Below are 20,963 nucleotides of genomic sequence, written 5' to 3'. Positions count from 1 at the left end.
TATCCATCAGTTCAAATTGCTACCTCTGATCCCAATCCACACCACAGGATTTGTTCTGGATTATAGCCTTCTCCCTTTCCCTATTTGTAACTTCCTTTTCTGACAGTAAGAAACTTTATTCTCATTACTTACAATATATTTACTTATCTCTTCAAACCTAGTATACACAGAAGCTGGTTTTAGAAATTCTAAATCATATCCCTGTGAGAAATAGATTTACTAGGCTAGGGTATAGTGTTTGTGTATAATTACTTTTGTCTTTAGTCTCATAATATTCCACTGAGTAGTCTGTAGAAAGGCTTTTGCTTTCTTCAAAGGTTGCAAATCACACCGATGTTCATCATGCTGAACACAACTGTTGGTGTATTCCACAGTGAATTCAACTATATAATTCTTCATATACTCAACATGCCAGGTACTTGCACTTTTCCACCCTTGTTTACGTTGTTTCCTCTACCCAAGGACCTCCTCTCTCCTCTTCCCGACCTGTCCACTCCCATTTATCCTCCCAGGCTCAAATCAAATACCATCTTGGCTAATAACTAATCGGTCATTCGCTATATCAGGTATTGTTTTAAGTGCATTGAGTATATCCTCGCCACACTACGAGGCAAGTACTATTAAAATCTTTGTTTTAATAATGAGGAAACTAAGTAACAGAGAGACTTAGAATCTTGTCCCAAATGATACAGACGGTAAACACTGGAGTTGGGATTCAAACTGAGGTTGCTTGGCTCAAGAATCTATGCTTTTAAATCACTATCATGATATCACTTTCTGCATGAAGCCTTTTTCTGGTTATCCCAGTTAGAACTATTGAACACACGCCATTTAGCATTTACTCTCTGCTAGGTACTATTCTGGAAACCTATGCCCACCAAAACAAACTATACTCAGTGTCCCAGCCACTGAGAGGCTCACAGTTTACTCACTTATTTATTTATTCCCTGTCTTATGTCCGAAAACACTGAGGTTGTATACCACTTGTCTATTGGTACCTGTATCATGATGATCTGCCTATGTATGGCCACCATAAGATGGGGGAAGAATCACATCTTCTTCAGCCTTTATTACTGTGCCCAGTATAATGTCCTGATATTGTAGGTAAGGAGACAGAACTCTCTGAAATTCCAGTTTTATTTAAAAAAAATTGAGGCGGTCTTCCACCCAATAATACGTGGAATGTATAATTTGTAGGATAGAAAACTTTGTTTCTAATGTAAATGAAAGCTTCTCCCTCAAACGTTGTATTAATCAGATCTTAGGTTATGTAAAAGTGCTGCCTAGGATTATTATAATCATTATCAAAAAAATTAGAAGGGGCATAGTACCCTTCCCTCTATCTTTCAGCTTTCTTTCTAACTAACCAGAGCATTAAACAAGTCTGTGAAAAATAGATATACAAAGCTGTACATGAAAACCATACAATAAATCATGCTGAAGCGCTTCTCCCTAAAAAAGAAACTAAAGATCTTAGAAAATATTACTCATTAATCTGGCAAACATCTCAACCATTCAGTCTCTGGAGAGTTGAGTCTAAATGTTTGAGAAACAAAAGGAACAGAAAAGTCAGATCTTTGATCCCCATTTGTGTTCTAACTACTTAGATCACAGGTAGGTAAGAGCTGGCTTGCAGACTGGATCCTAGCCACTAATTCCACTGCCTGTAACAGTTGGGACACTGGAGAGAGGATGGGCAGCAGAAGGAATGCTGCAAAAATCCCCCTGTACACCAGTTTAACCCACTTTCTCTAGAGAGAGGGCCCCAGGCTCTCTGATCTTCCATACGGAAGTCAGAAATCAGTTCTTTGTTTCAGATCCACCTGGAGATGCCATATTTGCAGCAGAGAAACCAGTAACAAAGGAGGGTAGCTACCTATTCTAAATATACTTATTAAAAATAGAAGGAAGAAGTGATGAATACTGAAAAACTGCAGTTTAGAAATTTTATAAGAAGCTTCGTAACTTTTCAGTTTCCTTAAGTTACATTTTATAAATATATAATAATACATATAATAATATATGTAAATATAGCATGTATATTGTATTTCAAAAAGGTTTGCACTGGTTAAATAAGTCACTAAGGCTTACATAATACGGTTTTTACTTTCCCCCCTCTAGTTTATAGATGTCCGTTCTCACGTGTAAGAACTTAAAACGTTTTTGATTACTGAAGTCCATATAGTAAGAATGTATATCTAGTGAATTCATCATTACTCCTGTACTAGATTATTCTAAAACAGGCTAATAATCAGTCTCTTAGTCTTGCCATAAACCATAATTTCGAGATGGCCCCTCCAAGTCTTAATTCAAACTTATTCTAACAGTAAGAGAGTGAAACAGAATGCTTAGTGTCTTTCTGTACTTTTGGCATCCCAAACCCAACCCTGAAATGAATAATCACAAGTTTACTTTGGTCTACTTTTTAAAACCAAATTTGTATTATATCCGTCCAAAAAATCCTTCCAAAATCTGATGGCATTTGCATCTGTATTTGCCCTTTTCTAGCTGAACCATACTGTGCCCTGTGCTTCTTGTGGATTTAACCTTTACTTAGCAAATCCCTGTTAGACCTTGTCAGATCTTGGTTTTCAGTCTCCAGCTCCAGGGTTCCCACCTCAAAGCTCCAATGTATATCCATTCATTGTACTTTATTCCTGAATTACAGACCCCAAACCGGTGCTGGTATCACTTATGACTGCTTCCATGGATTTTTTTTTTTTTTTTTTTTTTTTTTTTACATTCTGTAGTATATCTTGGGAGCAAACCCACAGAGATTAGTATGTTTGTGTAAGAGTTATACACTAAGTCTTTAGTAAACAAATAAGTTTTAACTACAAAAGCATATCTTAAAAACTAAATCACTTACTATCATTGGGCAGTTCAAACCAAGTCAGCAAGAATAAATATTTGTTAAATCAATTTTTTGTGGTTACCCTGAGAAACTGTGGCAGAATAAAACATAAAATTGGTATTTTCCAACTCTTGTCTTTCTAATAAGTTGTGTCTTTTCTATTATATAAGGCACATTTTCCTAATAATAAATTGGAGGTTAATGCATTTTTGTTACCTTTTAAAAGAATTTTAAGCGTTAGAAACCAAACTATCACATTAAAATACCATCGGGTATTGTATCAAAGGCTCATTCTCTTTATGGGAGTTTATTCCCACCTATAAATACTTCAGTGACCTAACGACATCCCAAAGACTACTCTTCATCCTCTGAAGGAAAATTTGAGATATGTGCTTTTATCTTCAGAATAATGCACCAAATTCTTAGCATGGCTTGGACTTCACTTTGAGAGCTCCAGGAGCAAGAAGGGCCTTCAATTCTTTCCTCTTCTTCCTTGCCCCCACCCTCTTCCTCAATTCTATTTCCAGAGCCTTACTAAATCACCTGCGATCCCCAGAAAATGCCATGTAGCCTTTGCCCTTGCTCCTTACATAAGCCTCAAATCCACTCCTGCCCATTACACTTGGCCAACCCCTTTCCTCCTTCTGGTTATCTCTTACACATCCTTTTTTCCAGGTTGGGTTGGTTTCTTGGAGGATCCTCATATAGATGTCTGTATTGCCTTCGTCCCTGGGAGTGTTTCTTGTTCACACTTACTCTCTGAGCCTGAAAAAGTGTCCCCCACATCCAGGCACTAATCAGACACCTGATAAATGCTGACTAATCCTCATTAAACCTGATAAATCCTGATTAAAAGGAACCTTCAAATCCAGGTGCTGTAGGGGCACCTGGCTGGCTCTGTCGGTTGGGCCTCCGGCTTCAGCTCAGGTCATGATCTCACAGTTTGTGAGTTCAAGCCCCGAGTTGGGCTCGGTGCTGACAGCTTGGAGCCTGAAGCCTGCTTCGGATTCTGTGTCTCACTCTCTCTTGGCTCCTCCTCCTCTCTCTCTCTTTCTCTCTCTCAAAAATAAATACACATTGAAAATGTAAAAAAAAAAAAAAAAAAAACGGTCCTGTAAAACAATCCCTAAACTGTGTGTGTGACTTACCTGCTTCCGCATCACATCTGTAGCCTGCATGATGTAGCGAGGAGGCAGTCCATGGCTTCTGGCCAGAATGATGGCCTGCTCCAGTGTCACGCTCAGGGTGCACCTGTGTGCAAAGGCAAAAGCAAGTCAAATGCCACCAGTTCCCATTAAGGACTTCAAAACGCTTTGGGTGACTGATGAAGGGCAACAGAATATGCTAGCCCAAAATCTGCCTCCTCAGAGAGTTACTCATTTTTCCTTGGGTATCTTCCATGTATACATAAGGTACACACGTTAATAAACTGTTTGTTTTTCTCTCATTAATATTTTATTATAGGGGTCTCAGCTAAGAACTCAGAAGGATAGAAGGAAAATTATTTTTCTTCCCCTAGACTAATGTCAAAATCAAAACTGCCAGCCAAAATGGAAGCAACTGGACAATGAACCATTGATATTTCTACATAGAACACCTACTTAAAAATAGATTATAGGGGTGCCTGGGTGGCTCTGTCGGTTGAGCATCTAACTTCGGATCGGGTCATGATCTCATGGTTCGTGAGTTTGAGTCCCACATCAGACTCTCTGCTGTCAGGGCAGGGCCCGCTTGGGATCTTCTGTCTCCCTCTCTTTCTGCCCCTCCCCTACTCATGCGAATGCGCTCTCTCTCTCTCTCTCTCTCAAAATTAAACATTAAAAAGAAGTAAATAAATAAATAAATGAAAATTAATAAAATAAAAATAAAAATAGATTAGAGAGCTACATGACTGGGGTCCTAAGTATTTAAATTTAACAAACTCATAATGAACTGCGTTTATGAGTTTATATACCTAAACTTAAAAAAATTATAATAAAATCTAATTATCAGACATTATTCCTTACTGATATTCCATGTAACTTAAAAGAAATGACTTCCTAATATTTTTCATTCATGTCTACATATGATAGTTAATAGATTTACACTAATTTATGCCAAAAGGCTTAGAAAAGTAAACAGTGAAATTAATATCCACTAAGATCAGAGTTGATTTTTTTTTAAGTATGTTTCTTGGACCCAATAGAAGAGATTGTAAAATTTTCAAAAGGAACTTATAATTAGTTAGACAGGAATGTGATGCCCAGAGCAACCGGGAGAAAATTCAGAATCCAGCCCCTGATTTCAGTAATTGCTGTGCCTTTCTCCTTGTCCTTTGTCCTTTGCCTTCCCTTTTAAGGAATTCCTTTTACGTCCTTTCACGTTTTTCTCTTTGGCAGCTCTGAGAACCTACGCATATTTGTTAACATTTTCAGGTGCTGGTCTCTGAATTTTCGTAAAATTCATGAGCAGATTTTCTCTTACTGCACTTTTCAATTCATGGATATTTTGATGGTCTTTTTTCCATTTTTGCATTTACATTCCTGTATTTTGTTGGTTTTTTTTTTTACACGTGTATTTTTCTAGATCTGTTCAGTGTTTCCTTACAAATGAAAGGTCTACTATGCAATCGCTTCTCTGTGAGGAATATCTAACTCACTTATCTTTGGTTAAGAGACTGAACTACAGAAATCCAATACATCTGCTAGATTTTGATACTGATGAATTAATAAAAAGAAGAGTAAGGGGCTTAAAACATTACTGCTGACATTTTAGAAAGAACCTGATGAGTTACTGCCTTATTATACATGATTGGATTCTAAGGAGAAACATGTTAAGTTTCATTGGCTGTTAAATGACCTCTTTACACAGCATTAATAACATATTCAGATGGGCTAAAGTTTTACAATTAGCTTTCGGTAGTATGTTTACAAACATTTAGTGTATGAGTCTGATAATAATATGTAGTTGCACTTTCATATGCTCTCACATGCTGTAGAACAGCGTACGCCCACGAAAGCCAAGAAGTTTAGTTGACCGTTCACGCTTAAAAAAAAAAAATCAATTTTTTACAAAGCATTTAATTGTCAGCTTATTTGACAGGCCATAACCTTTTCCACCTCCTTAAGGTCTCCTCTACTCCAATTTTAAGTCCTTATTGATTCCAACATTTTAATCAATAACACTCATTATACTAGCTGAATGACACTAAAAGAAATCTTTATCTTCTTCTAATAAACTTAAATATGTCTGTTCTTTTAGATAAAACATGACTTGCCTTCCTCTATTTATAACAAACACTTACTGGTTGTGAAGGATTTTTAACAAGCAGCCTATAATTTTTATCCATTTTCTTAATCTTTTTAAACCGATTTATTTCTCCCTAGTTCAAGTTGTAGTAAACAGTACTACAGCAGCAAATTATCTGCTAGAGACTTCAAAAATCTCCCGATCAACCAATGTGGTCCAGTAATATGCTCTCGGAGAGGGTACCTTCAGGTGTCACCTTTTTAGAATCAATCACACACACATCATCTAACAGAAAAATCTACCTTAAAATGGATACATATATTTTCTTTCACTAGCATATCAAAACCAGATGGCTTTGTCTTTCTAATCTGTCTTTTCATACTAACCACTGTGTATATTCCAATTAGGTCCCGAGATTAATTTGAAATTTTAAAAAAGTGAAACACTTAAAAAGATACAACCAGGTCCCTGTGGGAAGTATTGCCTGTGTTTGACTCACAGTTGATTTGTCCAGTGGGAGCCTACTTTTTCTATCATGGCATCACAGGATTCCATTCTCCTGAATTAAGCATGTGGAAGAAAGCTCAGCAGTAAGCCCACAACTTTGTTGTTAATATACCAAAATTTGCATCCTAGCTTTTTCTCTTCTCTCAGCTATCAGTATCTGAATGTCAAATGGAAAAATTCAGCATTTGCAAGAAGACTTCTGCTTCTAGCATTCTTGGGAAGATTCTAGATCCAGAAATGGCACATGGTTTTGCAACGGTACATAAAGGTATATACTCAGTCAGGTTTGACAAGAAATCATTTGGTTTTATAGGTACTTTGTTGATTGCCAGTGAGACAGCTTTGCTAACCCTGGACAAGAGAATGAAGACAGCATACCAAAGGCTGGGAAGCCTAAGCAAATTCGTTCAGGGCAAGAGTTCTTATCTGACCCACCAGTTTCCTTTCTAGCACTATAACTGTTTTCATATTAGACAGTTAAATTAAAATTTAAACCTATAGTTCTACTCCATCCTGGAAATCATGGGCCTTCAGTTTTCAGATCTTTCTAGTTGTAGTATCATTTTTAAATTTTAGACAACTCTTCCCTGGGAGTCACAAAAATAAAAAAAAATAAAGATCACAGAGTAGAATTTGTCCTTGATAAAAAGGCAAATATAACATAGACACTGAGGAAAGTTGTTCCATAATTTTAGTAGGAAGACATTCCAATAATAGCTCTGCTTAGGGCATACTCCTGAGAAAATGTACTTGACAGGGCTATAAAATTATGCAGAAATTGTGAATTTCCCCACAGAAAGAAAAGGGAAAGGGTCAATATATCCGTGCTTGTAATGAATAAATCTTCTTGACATATTTTGTATTAAGAATAGATCCTACATCACATCAGAGATATAGTAGAGTTTTAATATGATAAATGTAACCTGTAGTTAATGGGTCCAATTTAATTTGAAAGGCACTCTGATTTAACAATGTTATGGGAAGAGTCACAAAGGAGTAACTTTTGTTCCTTCATTCACTCAACAAATATTTTTTGAGTGTCTACTTTGTACCCACAAGTACCATTAGGTGCTGGAGGAAGCTGATTTACTAACAAGCTAAAAAAGGTTGAAAGTCAGGGTCCCTTACTTATATGGATCCCTAGCAAATTGTTCACATAGTCACATGCTTTTATAAATTTGCAAAAGCAAAAGGTTGGTTGGTTATTTATTTATTTATTTATTATTTATTTATTTATTTATTTTGAGGGAGAGAGAGCGTGGGTATGCACAAGCCAGGGAGGCAGAGAGAGACAGAGAGAGGGAGAGAGAGAATCTGAAGAAGGCTCTGCACTGTGAGCAGAGCCAAGAGTGGGGCTCGATCCCATGAACCGTAAGATCATGACCTGAGCTGAAATCAAGAGTTGGATGCTCAACCGACTGAGCCACCCAGATGCCCTGTCTGAAGCAAAATGTTTTAATTGCAAATAGTTAGGACTGCTGACCTAATTATGTCTGTCCCAACTTCCCTCGGGAAGTAGACTTAGGACACACTTAGGCTAGGCTGACTGGAACCTATGTATATGACTTGCAGTCACTTCCATTTTAGTTAGGCTACTGTAGTCTTCTCGTGTAGAAATGGATCCCAGAGTATTTGTACTGTCCATTGTGCAACTCACTTACCTACTGTTGAAAAGGAGGGGCAAGGCTCAAGGAGGGGCAGGGCTCAATATTGCTCAATGCAATATTCATACCCTGAGGCACCCGGCGCTGTGTGTGGTGTTGGGAAAAACCAGGCTAGAAATGTACAGAGCCAGAAGCTAGTCTGTGGAATATTCTTCCAAACGTTATGGTTCATATGCTAAAGAACCTTATAAGGGTTTTCATATTCAACAACAATTTTAAAATGTGTAAGAGATTTAGCAATAATGTTGAAATTAAAAGGTTTTTCTAATCAATATATTTTTAAAAACTTGTTCAGCTATGCTAGAGATAGAACAAAATTATTTTCCTATTCTCTCTGTAGATTATATTACAAAATTATTATAATTTGAAGAGGCAGTCAAAGAGTATGTTACCAAAAACCGTGGAGGGAAGAATTATAGAGGTGGGTCAGGCAATAAAGTAAAAAAAAGGCAGTCTTTTGTTTTTCAGATTTTATAATGCTTGTGGTATTTGCCAGCATTTTAAATCTTGTAAATTTTTTTGCATTCCAAATAAATAAATATTGTTTCACTTCTATTTCATTTTGTAATTTTTCTATTCTTTTTTCTTAAATAGGGCACTTAACTTCAGACCCTAAAATCTTTATCCACTTCAGTGTGCTGGGGATGCAACAGCAAACAGAAAAAAAGTACCATCGTTTTTGATGATTAAACTTCAAGGGGAGGAAAAAAGAAAATAAAGAAGCAAATAGAGGATATCAGGTGGTGATAAGTTATCCAGAAAAGTAAAAATTTTTAAGGGAATAGAAACTGAATAGGGTGAAACAGCAGAGAAAAGTGCTGCTATTGGGAAGACCATTTCAGGGAGAGCAAGTGCAAAGGCCCTGAGGTTAATGCATTTTCTGTCTGCTTAAGAGCAAGTGTGAAGCTTGATGTGCAGGGTCACACAGAGAGGAGGAGATGAAGTTAGAGAAGTAGTCTGGGCCCGCAAGATGCATGGCCTTGAGGATCAGAGTTTAGGAGTAAGTGAGGCCCTTATTTCCTTGGTTGATATGAAAAAAAAATCCAACATTTACATTATATGATGTAAGATAGCAATTTGTGAAGCAAATTACCAAAATAATTTACTAAGCATCTGTCCTTAATATGCTATCAATACTGTACTCAAAAGATCTTCAGTTGCTTTCCAGGCAATATTGGCAAAAGCAAACTCTTCACCTGATGCTTAAGGATTTCTACCAATTGCTCTCCCATTTTCTGCTCCATCTTCCCAGCACTCCAGCTATTCCATCCTGCCCCTCTACCCAGAACTTCTTTCTGCTTGGTCAACATTTGGTACCACTGCACAAAGCTCTCCCCGCGTAAGGAATGTTTGTCCACTTTTGGAGTGTCTTTCAAAATATCACAAAACCTTTCCGAATACAGAATAGCAGTTGACAACATGGGCGTCATAACCAGGGGTACTGGATGTCTTTGTAGGTCCCCGGCCAGGTTACTTCAACTCTCTCAGCCTCAATTTTTTAATCTGTGAAATGATAAAAGCTGGCATAGTGGCCTCATAAACTGCCATAAGAATTACCTTAAGTGACACTTAGCCACGCCTGTGGTAATGCTATTTCCACCCCACTTTGCTACTGCACTCACACTGTAAGTCTGTCTATATGAATTCATTATGAGCAACACATCACTTGGAAAATTTGAGGAATGTGAGCTTTCATAAATCCCATTTCCCAAACCCCATTATATTTTAACTACTTACAAAACCTCTTTCTACTTTTTTTTTTTTTTTAATTTTTTTTAACGTTTTATTTTATTTTTGAGACAGAGAGAGACAGAGCATGAACGGGGGAGGAGCAGAGAGAGAGGGAAACACAGAATCTGAAACAGGCTCCAGGCTCTGAGCTGTCAGCACAGAGCCCGACGCGGGGCTCGAACTCACAGACCGTGAGATCATGACCTGAGCTGAAGTCGGAAGCTTAACCGACCAAGCCACCCAGGCGCCCCTCTACTTATTTTTAAATGCTGGTCATTGAAATAACCCTGTGGTTAATTTTTAAAAATTTAGAATTTTATTAATTTTATAAAATTATGATGTTATATCATTATGATAAATTCATGAAGTGAATGACAAACTTCCACCATTATCTCTTTTACAAATTGGGGCTTGGTAGAAATAGACTTCACCCAACTGTAATTTGCACTTGCTCCTATGTTTCTTTGGGATTTTTATTTCATATGTTTGTCCCAACGGATTCTGGACATCAGGTATCAATTTTATGTTGTATGTCAAAATGTAGAGGGAAAGGTCAGCAAAAGCATGTGAAATAGTCTCCCAGTTGCCAGTCCATTTTCTAGATGGTAGGGGCACAACACAATCAGCGTCCAAACCTCTGCCTCAACTAAGTCTCCTGAAGAGACAAAGCTTATTTTCCTAAATGGGCTTAAATGCGATATATTGTTTTTTAACTCTTTATTTTTTTAAGCTTTTACTTATCTTGGGGGGGGGGGAGGGGCAGAGAGAGAGTGGAGCAGGGTCAGCGTGGAGCCTGACACGGGGCTCTGTCTCACAAACCGTGAGATCATGACCTGAGCCAAAATCAAGAGTCGGAGGCTTGACCTCCTGAGCCACCCAGGCGCCCCCCCAACCATTTATTAAATCATACTGTATTACACTATATTTAGTTCACTTTGTAAGACTTCAAATCTTGAAACAACTTATGTTAGTCCTTTAAAAAAACCTGTTAATGCTTCTCCTTAAGATGATTCGTGACACTTCTATAATAAATTACATAAAAGATTCTCAAAACCCAAGGATCTTCTACATATTTGGTCATTTACCATGATCCCAGACAAAAATGGCCTCATAAAGGCCATCAGTTTTACTCCCAATTACCTTTTAAAACCTCCCAAGCTTGAATGCTTTATTTAATGTTGATTCAAACTGCACTGAACAAGAAAGCCAATCTCCCAAGGGTTGAAATGCATTAAATTGAACACTTGGGGACAGGCGTCACCCCTTTTGGGCCACAAGGGTTATGCAATGACTCACTGGGAAACTGAAGTGAGAAACCAGAACCATGTGAGGTTTATGGCTTTCAGCTCTGTTTTCCAACAGTGGATTTATTTGCTGACTCTTAGCTCACAGTCAGGAATCTGATCATTATGATGCTCTCTCTTGGGGGTGACCCCAACCTTCCCTATTACTAGTGGAGAAGGGTCATTCAGATTCTGACACAAATAAAATACATGCAACACTAATGTGATGAAGAGCTCTGGATCTGCAGTCACCACAATTTGCCATAAACTACCACGATGTAGACGATGAAGTGAAAAACATTACAACGGGAAATGCAAGGGTCAGTGTGTTTTTATTTCCCCATATTTTTAAAACTGAGGCCAAACGTAATTACTTTGAAAATTTCTATTGTACTCCTCAATAGTGTTACATACTTAATTATAACTGAAAACTACCCCCATACAAAACCCACCAGAGTCACTGGATTTAGAGATTCACATTGTGACTTCAAAAGCTACTTGAACAGTGATTTTAACTATTTTGTGCAAAAGTAATAGAATTGAGGCATTTGGATAACTATGTTATTTTTTTTGTGCTCATGCAGTATAATTAGCAGAATAATTTCTTGTTAGAAAAACAGGATGGGGGCACCCGGGTGGCTCAGTTGGTTAAACATCCGACTTCATCTCAGGTCATGATCTCATGGTTTGTTAGTTTGAACCCCGCGTTGAGCTCTGTGCTGACAGCCCAGAGCCTGGAACCTGCCTCAGATTCTGTGTCTCCCTCCTTCTCTGCCCCTCCCCTGCTCATGCTCTGTCTCTCTCTCACTCTCTCTCAAAGATAAACATTAAAAAAAAAAAAAGAAAGAAAAAAAGAAGAAATAAATATTTAACAATTCTGAAATCAGTGAGTTTTGTCCCAATGTACAATTCTACATAATAATCAGAGTCTGATTTTGTTCTTTTAGCTTGGGACTTCCAGGTGTATTGCCTCATTTTCACCCTCCTTTATAAATATGATGCTGCCTTTAGTCTTGGAGACAAGAGGGAGAAAATTCCCTTGGTGCAAATGCATCACTCAGAGTCTATCTATAAGGACATCCTAAGGAACCTATCATTTTGATAATATTCTTCACATGAGTTATAGGGCTTTCTTACGGTTATAGGAATGTCTATTTAGAGTATTACAGATTTAGATTTGAAAACGTGAAATAATTTCCCCCTTTTCTATAAATGTCTTCTTTTGTTCTCCTTTAATTAAAAGCCAGGCCCATTATCCTTGTTCAAGGGACTGTCACAAACAAGTTATTAGGACTCTAATCAGCTGTGGTTTTCTGTGATACTTCACTAAGCTGACTACCTGGGCAGCATTCGAAATTTGCAGAGAAATAATGACTATTTCAATCCCAAGAGAACAAAGGAGGTGAAATAAGCTGGAGCAGCAGCAGCCACTTCTGCTATTTGCACACCACTCTTTTATACACAGAAGCTTTTTATGACAGATGGAAGGTTCTGCGACTGCCTGATTTGATGCACTCCACGGCATCATCTGAACTTCTGTCCCGGGCGGCCTGAGGCAGATTAGTTGCAACAATCTTTGAACTAAAGATACATTTCTCCTTGTTGGAAAAAATACAAACGATTCTGCTCAGTTTCCGAGTGCTTTTAGCTCTTCTTTGTGCTTTTCTCATGTTCCCATCTTATTCAGCTGTCACAAAACAAGCAGTGGTAGGAAATAGATGAGTTAGAGGTTCTCTCATTGATATCGGCCCTGATAAGAAAGTGGTTTGGAGCCAAAACATAAGAGACTCTTAAAAACTGAGAACAAACTGAGGGTTGATGGGGGGTGGGAGGGAGGGGAAAGTGGATGATGGACATTGAGGAGGGCACCTGTTGGGATGAGCACTGGGTGTTGTATGGAAACCAACTTGACAATAAATTTCATATTAAAAAAAAAGAAAGCACTTAGAAGAAATAAGACGTAGAAATGATCTAATTCCTTAAAGTATTATTATGAAATTACATTTTAGTATCTTTAATGTTCCCATTTTCATAAAACCTTCCCAGATTGTGGGTTAATATTAAAATCACCACTTCCCTAAAATGTTTGTCTAGTTATCTGTCATTTGCCCACTGTTTCACCTCCGGACTGAGAAATGTTACAAGCCCCCAAGCCATCAAACTAAACTCATTCATTATAAGGGATGAATGGACTGTGCAGTTCCACATGTTAACATACCTAACTCTAGTACCTTTCATGCTTATTTAATTTCCTATTTCTTACTGTGTCATAAATCTCTCCTCTTTAGGTACGCTGCTAATATCTCTTGCCTATTTTGGTGCAACCTCACTCTGACTCTCCTAGTCTTGCCTCTTCCCACTGTTTTTGCCCCATAGCAAAGGTGATCATTTAAAAATGCAGATCAAAGCGCAAAACATCAAATGGCTTCCCACTTCTTAACGTGCAACACAAAATGTGCACAATACGGTCCCTGGTTTTCCGTCTTCATTCTTCCACTCTACTGTGTACAGTTCTCTGAAATCACTCCCTCTATTGTTTCTCATGTGCTGCTCCCTCACGTATGGGATCTCATAATGCTTGTTTAAGGTCACACATCATACCTCTTATCATGCTGTATCATACTTGTGTGAAAGGTGTAGGGTTAAAGAACACAGGCATTGCAGGTAAACTTCCTGAGTTGGATCTTGGATTTTGTTAATAACTATGTGAACTTGGGCAAGTTGCTGAAGCTCCTGAAACTCTTTTTCCTCATCTGTAAATTGAGTTCAATGATAAATGCACCTCAGTGTGTTGTTCCCAGGATTACGTGAAATAATTCACATTTAGTACTTAACACAGGGGATAGCATGTAGTATATTCTTAACAAATGTTGGCAATTTTCACTGATATTAATACTGTTACCACTACCACCATCACTAGTCTGGACTGGTGTCTGAACTGACTGTAGCCTTCCTAGACCTTACATACTTCCCAGGACTCAGTAAGCATTCCGTATAGACTTACTGAAAAAACTGACATGAATTCTTAATGTGTGCCAAAGGTCTTATATGTACACTCCTAAAAGATTCATTTCTTTATATTCTGCATTTGTTCCATGTATTGTATGTGTTGTATGCCATCTATGTGTTTGTTCAGGAAGTGATCACTGATAAAATATATTTGATGAAGTAATAAATGCATTATAAGGACAATAAATACTGGTAAAAATACAATCAGATTTCCTTCCTTGTGGCTTATAAATGGCATATGGCTTTTCTTTCTTCAACAATGGCTTGTACTTCCCGTTCTCTGGGTTCAATCACTGTTCACACCAGGTCTTCTGATTAACAACTCTGGCTGAGTTTTGGTAATATTTGGAAAATATATATCATAATATTCTGATTAATTATTCTTATATTAATTCATTAACTGGTAATTATTCCCTCATCACAATTGTCCAGTTATCATTTGCCAATATTTTCTGGGTTCTGAAGAAAACATTTGAAACCCTAACAAAATCCGTTTTCACTGTCAACATGACATGTTATATATTCTTCCTCTCTATTGCACTTTGAAAGTGATAAACCTATTCCTTGAGACATTTCCTTTAAAAAGTCAATCCTCTGACCATCTTTCTCCTATTGTCATTACTAAAGTATACTCATGCTCCATAGTATGGCTGCCTGGCTTCCAATGTGGGTCCCTTGTCAAGATCTCAGATTGTAAGCACTGTGACCCTCTTACCTCTCTGGTTTGGGAGAGCACGGTGTGGGCCACACAACAGTGCTCCGTCCTTTCTTTTTCCCTTCAGTGAATGCATGAATAAACAAGTGCCGGCATCTGATTCTTTTCAAGTCCTAAATATCTGTGTCTATTCTAACCCATACTCTTGGTTTTTGAGGCCAGGAAAGAAAACTTCCTGTCCTTGATTTCAAGGGGATTCTGTTCTGCTGCTCTTGAGTGACTTTCTACAAGCTACCAAAGGAGGATTCTAAAAATAAGCTCTAATAGGGCCCAGTGTTTTGTGTATTCTATTTCTCACAGTTCAGAGGAGTTAACTCTTGTAGTTTTCACACCCCTCTTTCATCCTATCATGACTCATTACTGTGATTTTTTTTTCCTAGTTTTGTTGACATATAATTGGCATATAACATTCTGCAAGTTGAAGGTGTACAACATGTTCATTTATACATTTATATGTGACAAAATGATTACCACCATAGGGTTAGCTAATACCTGCATTGCCCCACAAAATTACCATTTCTTTTTTTTCCAAAATGTTTATTTCTTTACTTTTGAGAGAGAGAGAGCACACGTGAGCAAGTGCAAGTAGGGGAGGGGCAGAGAGAGAGACAGAGAGAGAGAGAGAGAGAGAGAGAGAGAGAGAGAATCCTAAGCAGGCTCCACACTGTCAGCACACAGACTGATGTGGGGCTGGAACCCATGAACTGTGAGAACCATCACCTGAGCCGAAATTAAGAGTCGGATGCTTAACCAACTGAGCCACCCAGGTGCCCCACCATTTCTTTTTTTGTGGTGAGAACATTTAAAATCTACTTCATATCTAACTATAATGTTTGAAATAGTTCTTGCAAGGTCTCCCCTATTTTAGTAGGCATGATCTAGCTATTTAAAATTTTTTTAATGTTTATTTATTTTTGAGAGAGAGAGAATGTTAGTAGGGGAGGGGCAGAAGACAGTGTGAGCAGGGGAGGGGCAGAGAGGCAGAGACAGACTCTGAAGCAGGCTCCAGGTCCTAAGCTGTCAGCACAGAGTTGGATGCGGGACTCAAACCCACGAACCCCGAGATCATGACCTGAGCTGAAGTCAGACACTTAACCAAATGAGCCGCCCGGGCGCCCCTGATCTAGTTATTTTACTTACTTACTTACTTACTTACTTATTTATTTATTTATTTAGTATTTAATATTTTTTAAAATTTTAATTCATTTTTTGAGAGAGAGAGAGAGAGAGAATGAGTGGGGAGAGAGACAGAGAGAGAAGGAGACACAGAATCAGAAGCAGGCTCCAGGTTCTGAGCTATCAGCACAGAGCCGGACGCAAGGCTTGAACCCATGAACTGTCAGATCATGAGCCGAAGTCGGACACTTAACTGACTGAGCCACCCAGGCACCCCCTCAGTGATGTATTTTAAGCAGAAGAGTAACATGAGTAGATTTCTAATCTAGAAAAGATTAATCTGAAAAACGAGACAAAACAAAGGTACTGCCTTGGAAGCGGGTGTGGAAAATAGAGGAATGACAAGACTGGATGGAAAGACCAGGAGCTTTGCTGCAGCAATCCACATGTGGGGAGGGGGTTCGTGGGGGTGGGAAAGGGGATCCAACGAAAGGCAATGCCAATAAGGATGGAACAGAATGGGCGAATTCAGGAAATAGTGCTCAATTTTTGATCTAGTTATTTTAAAACAGAAACATTTCATATTTCTAACTCTGCAATGGGAAGGTGGATTCACTATCAGAAACACAGATTAAGATAGAAGAAACTCAGTGTTCACCAATGCCAGGTCTTGCGGTAGATGCTTTCACATACATTGCTCATTGATTCCTTCTGCTATCTTTTTCAGAAAGAAATTATTATTCCCACTTCACCAATAAGTCTCTGAGAGACCGGGTGATGTAATCACGGTCACACAGTAAATAAGTAATAGGATTCAAAACCAGTTTTTTTGGATTCAAAGTCCAGGGCTCTTTCCATGTTACCAAAATCACATCACGTGGATTACTGCATTTAGAAAGTTCCAGCTCCCCACATCCATACTTCAACAATCACGATCTTGGTCTCAACATTTATACTTTAAATGCATTGTGTTGGTAGAGATTAATTTAGCCAGCCCACACTACTTACTATGAATGTAGACCCCATCATACAAAAATGCATTCACGATTAAAAAGGATCTAGATTTGAAGCATGCTAAGGAAATACACCGATTGTAAAGCAATCAAGTAGCAAAAATAAATTGAAGGGAGATGGCAGTCCTTCTCTACTACAGATTCGTACTTTTCTACATAAAACGCACTGTTCTGTGTAAAGCTGTTCCTTCCCGCGGTGATCTCATTTATTCTGGCTTCTAATTACTTTTAACTACTGAGCACAGAGCACTACTGTGAAAAGTCTATTGACAACCAGGATGAAGCACCTGAATGAAGCAACTAATCGTTTAACGTGGTTTCTTTCCCCTGCTCCCTTTTATTACCTTGCACTGAGGAAGAATTGTACACCTGAGGGCTAATGCAGTACGTTAAACACTGAGCAATCCCCAGTTGGCTGCTACAGTTCCACCCAGGCAGCCTCTGAAAAATTAATATGGAAAGGCCCCCTGCTAACCTATGAATCTTTCCCACTTTGGTCACCCTTAGCAAAGTGTTTGTGACAAATGAAAAGCTTGAGAAAACTGCCACAAGTCAACAGGGGTTTCCAAAACCTAACACCTATGTCCTTGTTCCCCTGAAGAGAGAAGGCGTTTTTTGAAATGAAACACATAAATACATTTACGTCAAAAAAGGGCAAACCGATTTTTGTTTTCAATACTACAGGATTCACTCATCTTATATATGCATGTATAATACTACACATTTACACTCTCCCTTTAAGAAAATGTAAATGGCAGTCCGATAATAGCTCTAATCCAAAAGCCAGTAATCTTTCAGGCAAATTTCCAGTGTGTTTTATAGGGATACCCTCTGGATGTCTATCGATGCTTTCAAAATTACTGTATGACTCTGGTCAAACAGAGAGGACTGATGAAATCTTCCCATGACCATACTGGGCTCCTGTGTGTCATAGTCTGAGAGCTGAAAGACAAGGGGTTAATGAGTATTTGAAAAGAAGGCAAAGAGACGGCAGGCAGAGGGGTGCACGGTGGAAAACAACCGAACAGAATGCAGAAGTGATGGGCAACAGCTAGAGCGAGATCCTGGCAGCAGAAGCACAGCCAAATTGAATACTCCACGAACTCCATATATCTTAAGGCAAAAAAGCAATCAAGTCTAAGGGGCACATTTTCAGCGCTGCACAGGGAATTAGCCATGAAAGTCCCATTAAAGATAATGGGACTTTCTATTGCAACTTTCAATACATTTTCTCAAAGTTCTCAGCATGTATCTTTAAGCCTAGGCTTAAAAATCAACTGCCAGGCAAAACAGTCCATATCCTTCATACCTTTCTAGTCAAGCCTGTTAAGGTGTGTTTTTCTTTGATGTGGTTTTTCACCGCTGAGGTTAGTACAGAGGCAATTGTGGGGATGGGGAATGAGCGCTTAGGCACGTAAGGTTGTATTTGCTATGCTAAAAATGTGTATGAATATGAAACATCTGTGTGTAAGTTACGACCTTAATTACCATAGCCACCAGGGTTGAATCTGCTTTTCTGCATTTTAGATTTTCAGCCCAGACTCTTTTGCCTATTTATCTCATTTCTGTTTTGTTTTGGGGATTTGACTGAATACGTCAGGTACCTTTCCCAGCTGCCCAAAGTTCTTCAATGCTACCTCCCTATTCCCATCTTCTCTACTTTGCTATCTGCCTTTTGTCCCGATTCCAGAGATTCTTTGAGGACATCAACACTTCAGGGTGTGGTGTTCAGCTTGTGATTTTCAGCTCTCTCCCCAATTTTTTGACACTGTACCATAACTGTTTCCTCTTTGATCTGTTTACCCAGGACACTGAATAGAGCTTTGTTTCAGTATTTTTCATACCTTTCTAGTAGATCCTTCAGTATTTTATTCTGAGGCTCCTCCTATGTTGCTCCTCTGATTCAGGGCTCACAGAGGATGGGGAGGTGGAGAACTAGGGAATATTAACACTCCAAATGTGTTCCCAAGTGATCATTTCTCATTGTTTGTGATTGGCGACTGATTACTCTTTTCTCATACCTCTGTGCTTTTTCCTAGAATACCCATCCCCTGTTCCTAATACCTGAAGTATATTCCCAGAAAATTCTTAGTAATGTTTTAAACCTAACTCAACTGTATCTATGTGAAGCCTTCTCTGATGTGATTTCCTTCTCCAATCTTCCTGTACTCACGAATCACCCTACCTGTTTTTCCATAGCCTCTTTGCCATCTGTGTGTGTATGTATATACCCATTTGCATTATACCTGTTTTTTATTAAAAAAATTTTTTTTTTATTTTAGAGAGAAAGAGCATGTGAGCAGGGGAGGGGGCAGATGGACAGAAAGAGAGATTATCTCAAGCAGGACTCGATCTCATGACCCTGAGATCATGACCTGAGCCAAAATCAAGAGTCAGATGCTTAACCAACTGAGTCACCCAGGCACCTCTATGTTGTATTTCTTTATACACACACACACACACACACACACACACACACACACACACACCCCTTTAGTTCTTGCTAACTACAAATCTGTCAAAGAACATCCCCATATAAGATACCATGGACATCTAAAACTCAACACATAACAGTCCTTCTCCATAATCCCCTAAAAAAAAATATGTATATTTTCCCCATGGCAGCCCCCTCCACGCTACTTCCCAAACTGGATGGCTCCAATCATCAAGATCTCCCCCTGCCGCCCCCCAGCTCTATTTCTCACCGAACTTCTAGTTTTGCTATTTCCATTTCATACCATTCACATCTACCCTTTCCCTTCCACCCTCTGTGTTAATACCTTGATTTGGGGGTCTCCTCATCTCTTCCTGTACATTGTGAAGTCCTAGGTGTCTCTCTACCTCCATTCTCATTCTATCACAGATCATGAGAGCCATCTTAAAAAAAATACATCTAATCAGATTCTTCTTTTTTTAAGTTCAGTTTTATTTATTTTGAGAGAGAGAGAAAGAGAGCAATCGGGGTAGGGGCAGAGAGAGAGGGAGACAGAATCCTAAGCAGGCTCCGCACTGTCAACGGAGATCTTGATGCAGGGCTCGAACTCACGAACCGTGAGATCATGACCTGAGCCAAAGTCAAGAGTCAGGCGCTTAACTGACTGAGCCACTCAGGCTGAAAACCCTTCACTGGCTGCGTGGGGTCCCCAGGAGGGAGTCCCAAATCCTTAACTTAGCAGTTAGAGCCTTCCATTCTCCAATGCCCATCTCTCTTCTGACCTCATCTCTCTGCCACGCTTCCCTCTCTCTTCATTGCCAGGAAGCAGGGAACTCTTTATGGTGACTGTCCCCAGGTAGGGTGCTATTTCACACCTCAGTGTTGTATTTTCATCTGACTGCATTCCACAGAACCATTCTTCATTTCCATCACCTGCCAACCACTATTCATGCTTCAAAACCTAAAACAGGTGTTACATACACCCTTCCTGCTTAACAGGATTGCAATCTAACACCTCTGTCTTCTTCCAGACTATGTCAAATGACCTACTACCAATTTAAGATTAGCATCATAAAGGCAGAAATTGCTACTTCCTTCTGTCAACCTTTCTCCATGTCACCTGCTCTTCTGCTCTAGGTTCATATAGAAGAGACACCCATATTTCTTCCCTCCTCTGGAGGGATAGAAAATTTGGCTTATGACATTTATGAGAGTGGTTAGAAAATCACTAACCATGAAGCCTTCAGGAACACATCCCAGAAAGTGGCATTTGATTTTGCTTTTAATAGAATTTTGCAGGTGTAGGAAAAACAATAACTTCATTTTATTAAAATAAAATTTGAAGAATCCTGCCCTTTTGATGTTTTTATAGTAGATACTGTATTTCTCATTTTTAAATAGCTACATAC

The 20,963-nt window shown here is 38.8% G+C and overlaps 1 protein-coding gene across 5 annotated transcripts in view; it reads right to left on the bottom strand.

Moving 5' to 3' along the window:
* Window positions 1-20,963, bottom strand: part of PREX2 (phosphatidylinositol-3,4,5-trisphosphate dependent Rac exchange factor 2) — a 292,133-nt gene that overhangs the window by 13,267 nt on the left and 257,903 nt on the right. For all 5 annotated transcript variants that reach the window (XR_008419975.1, XR_008419974.1, XR_008419973.1 and 2 more), the window contains one exon: window positions 4,003-4,105. Coding sequence is in view for 2 of the 5 variants with exons in the window: in XM_019453224.2 (XP_019308769.1) it covers window positions 4,003-4,105 (103 nt within the window). In the remaining 3 variants the exon portion in view is untranslated. The remainder of the gene's footprint in view (window positions 1-4,002; window positions 4,106-20,963) is intronic.

This window comes from Panthera pardus, unplaced genomic scaffold, assembly GCF_024362965.1.
Source record: "Panthera pardus isolate Hobbes unplaced genomic scaffold, ASM2436296v1 HiC_scaffold_7, whole genome shotgun sequence".
Taxonomy (NCBI): domain Eukaryota; kingdom Metazoa; phylum Chordata; class Mammalia; order Carnivora; family Felidae; genus Panthera; species Panthera pardus.
The sequence above is the reverse complement of the archived record's forward strand: the minus strand, read 5'-3'. Positions and strand labels throughout refer to the sequence as shown.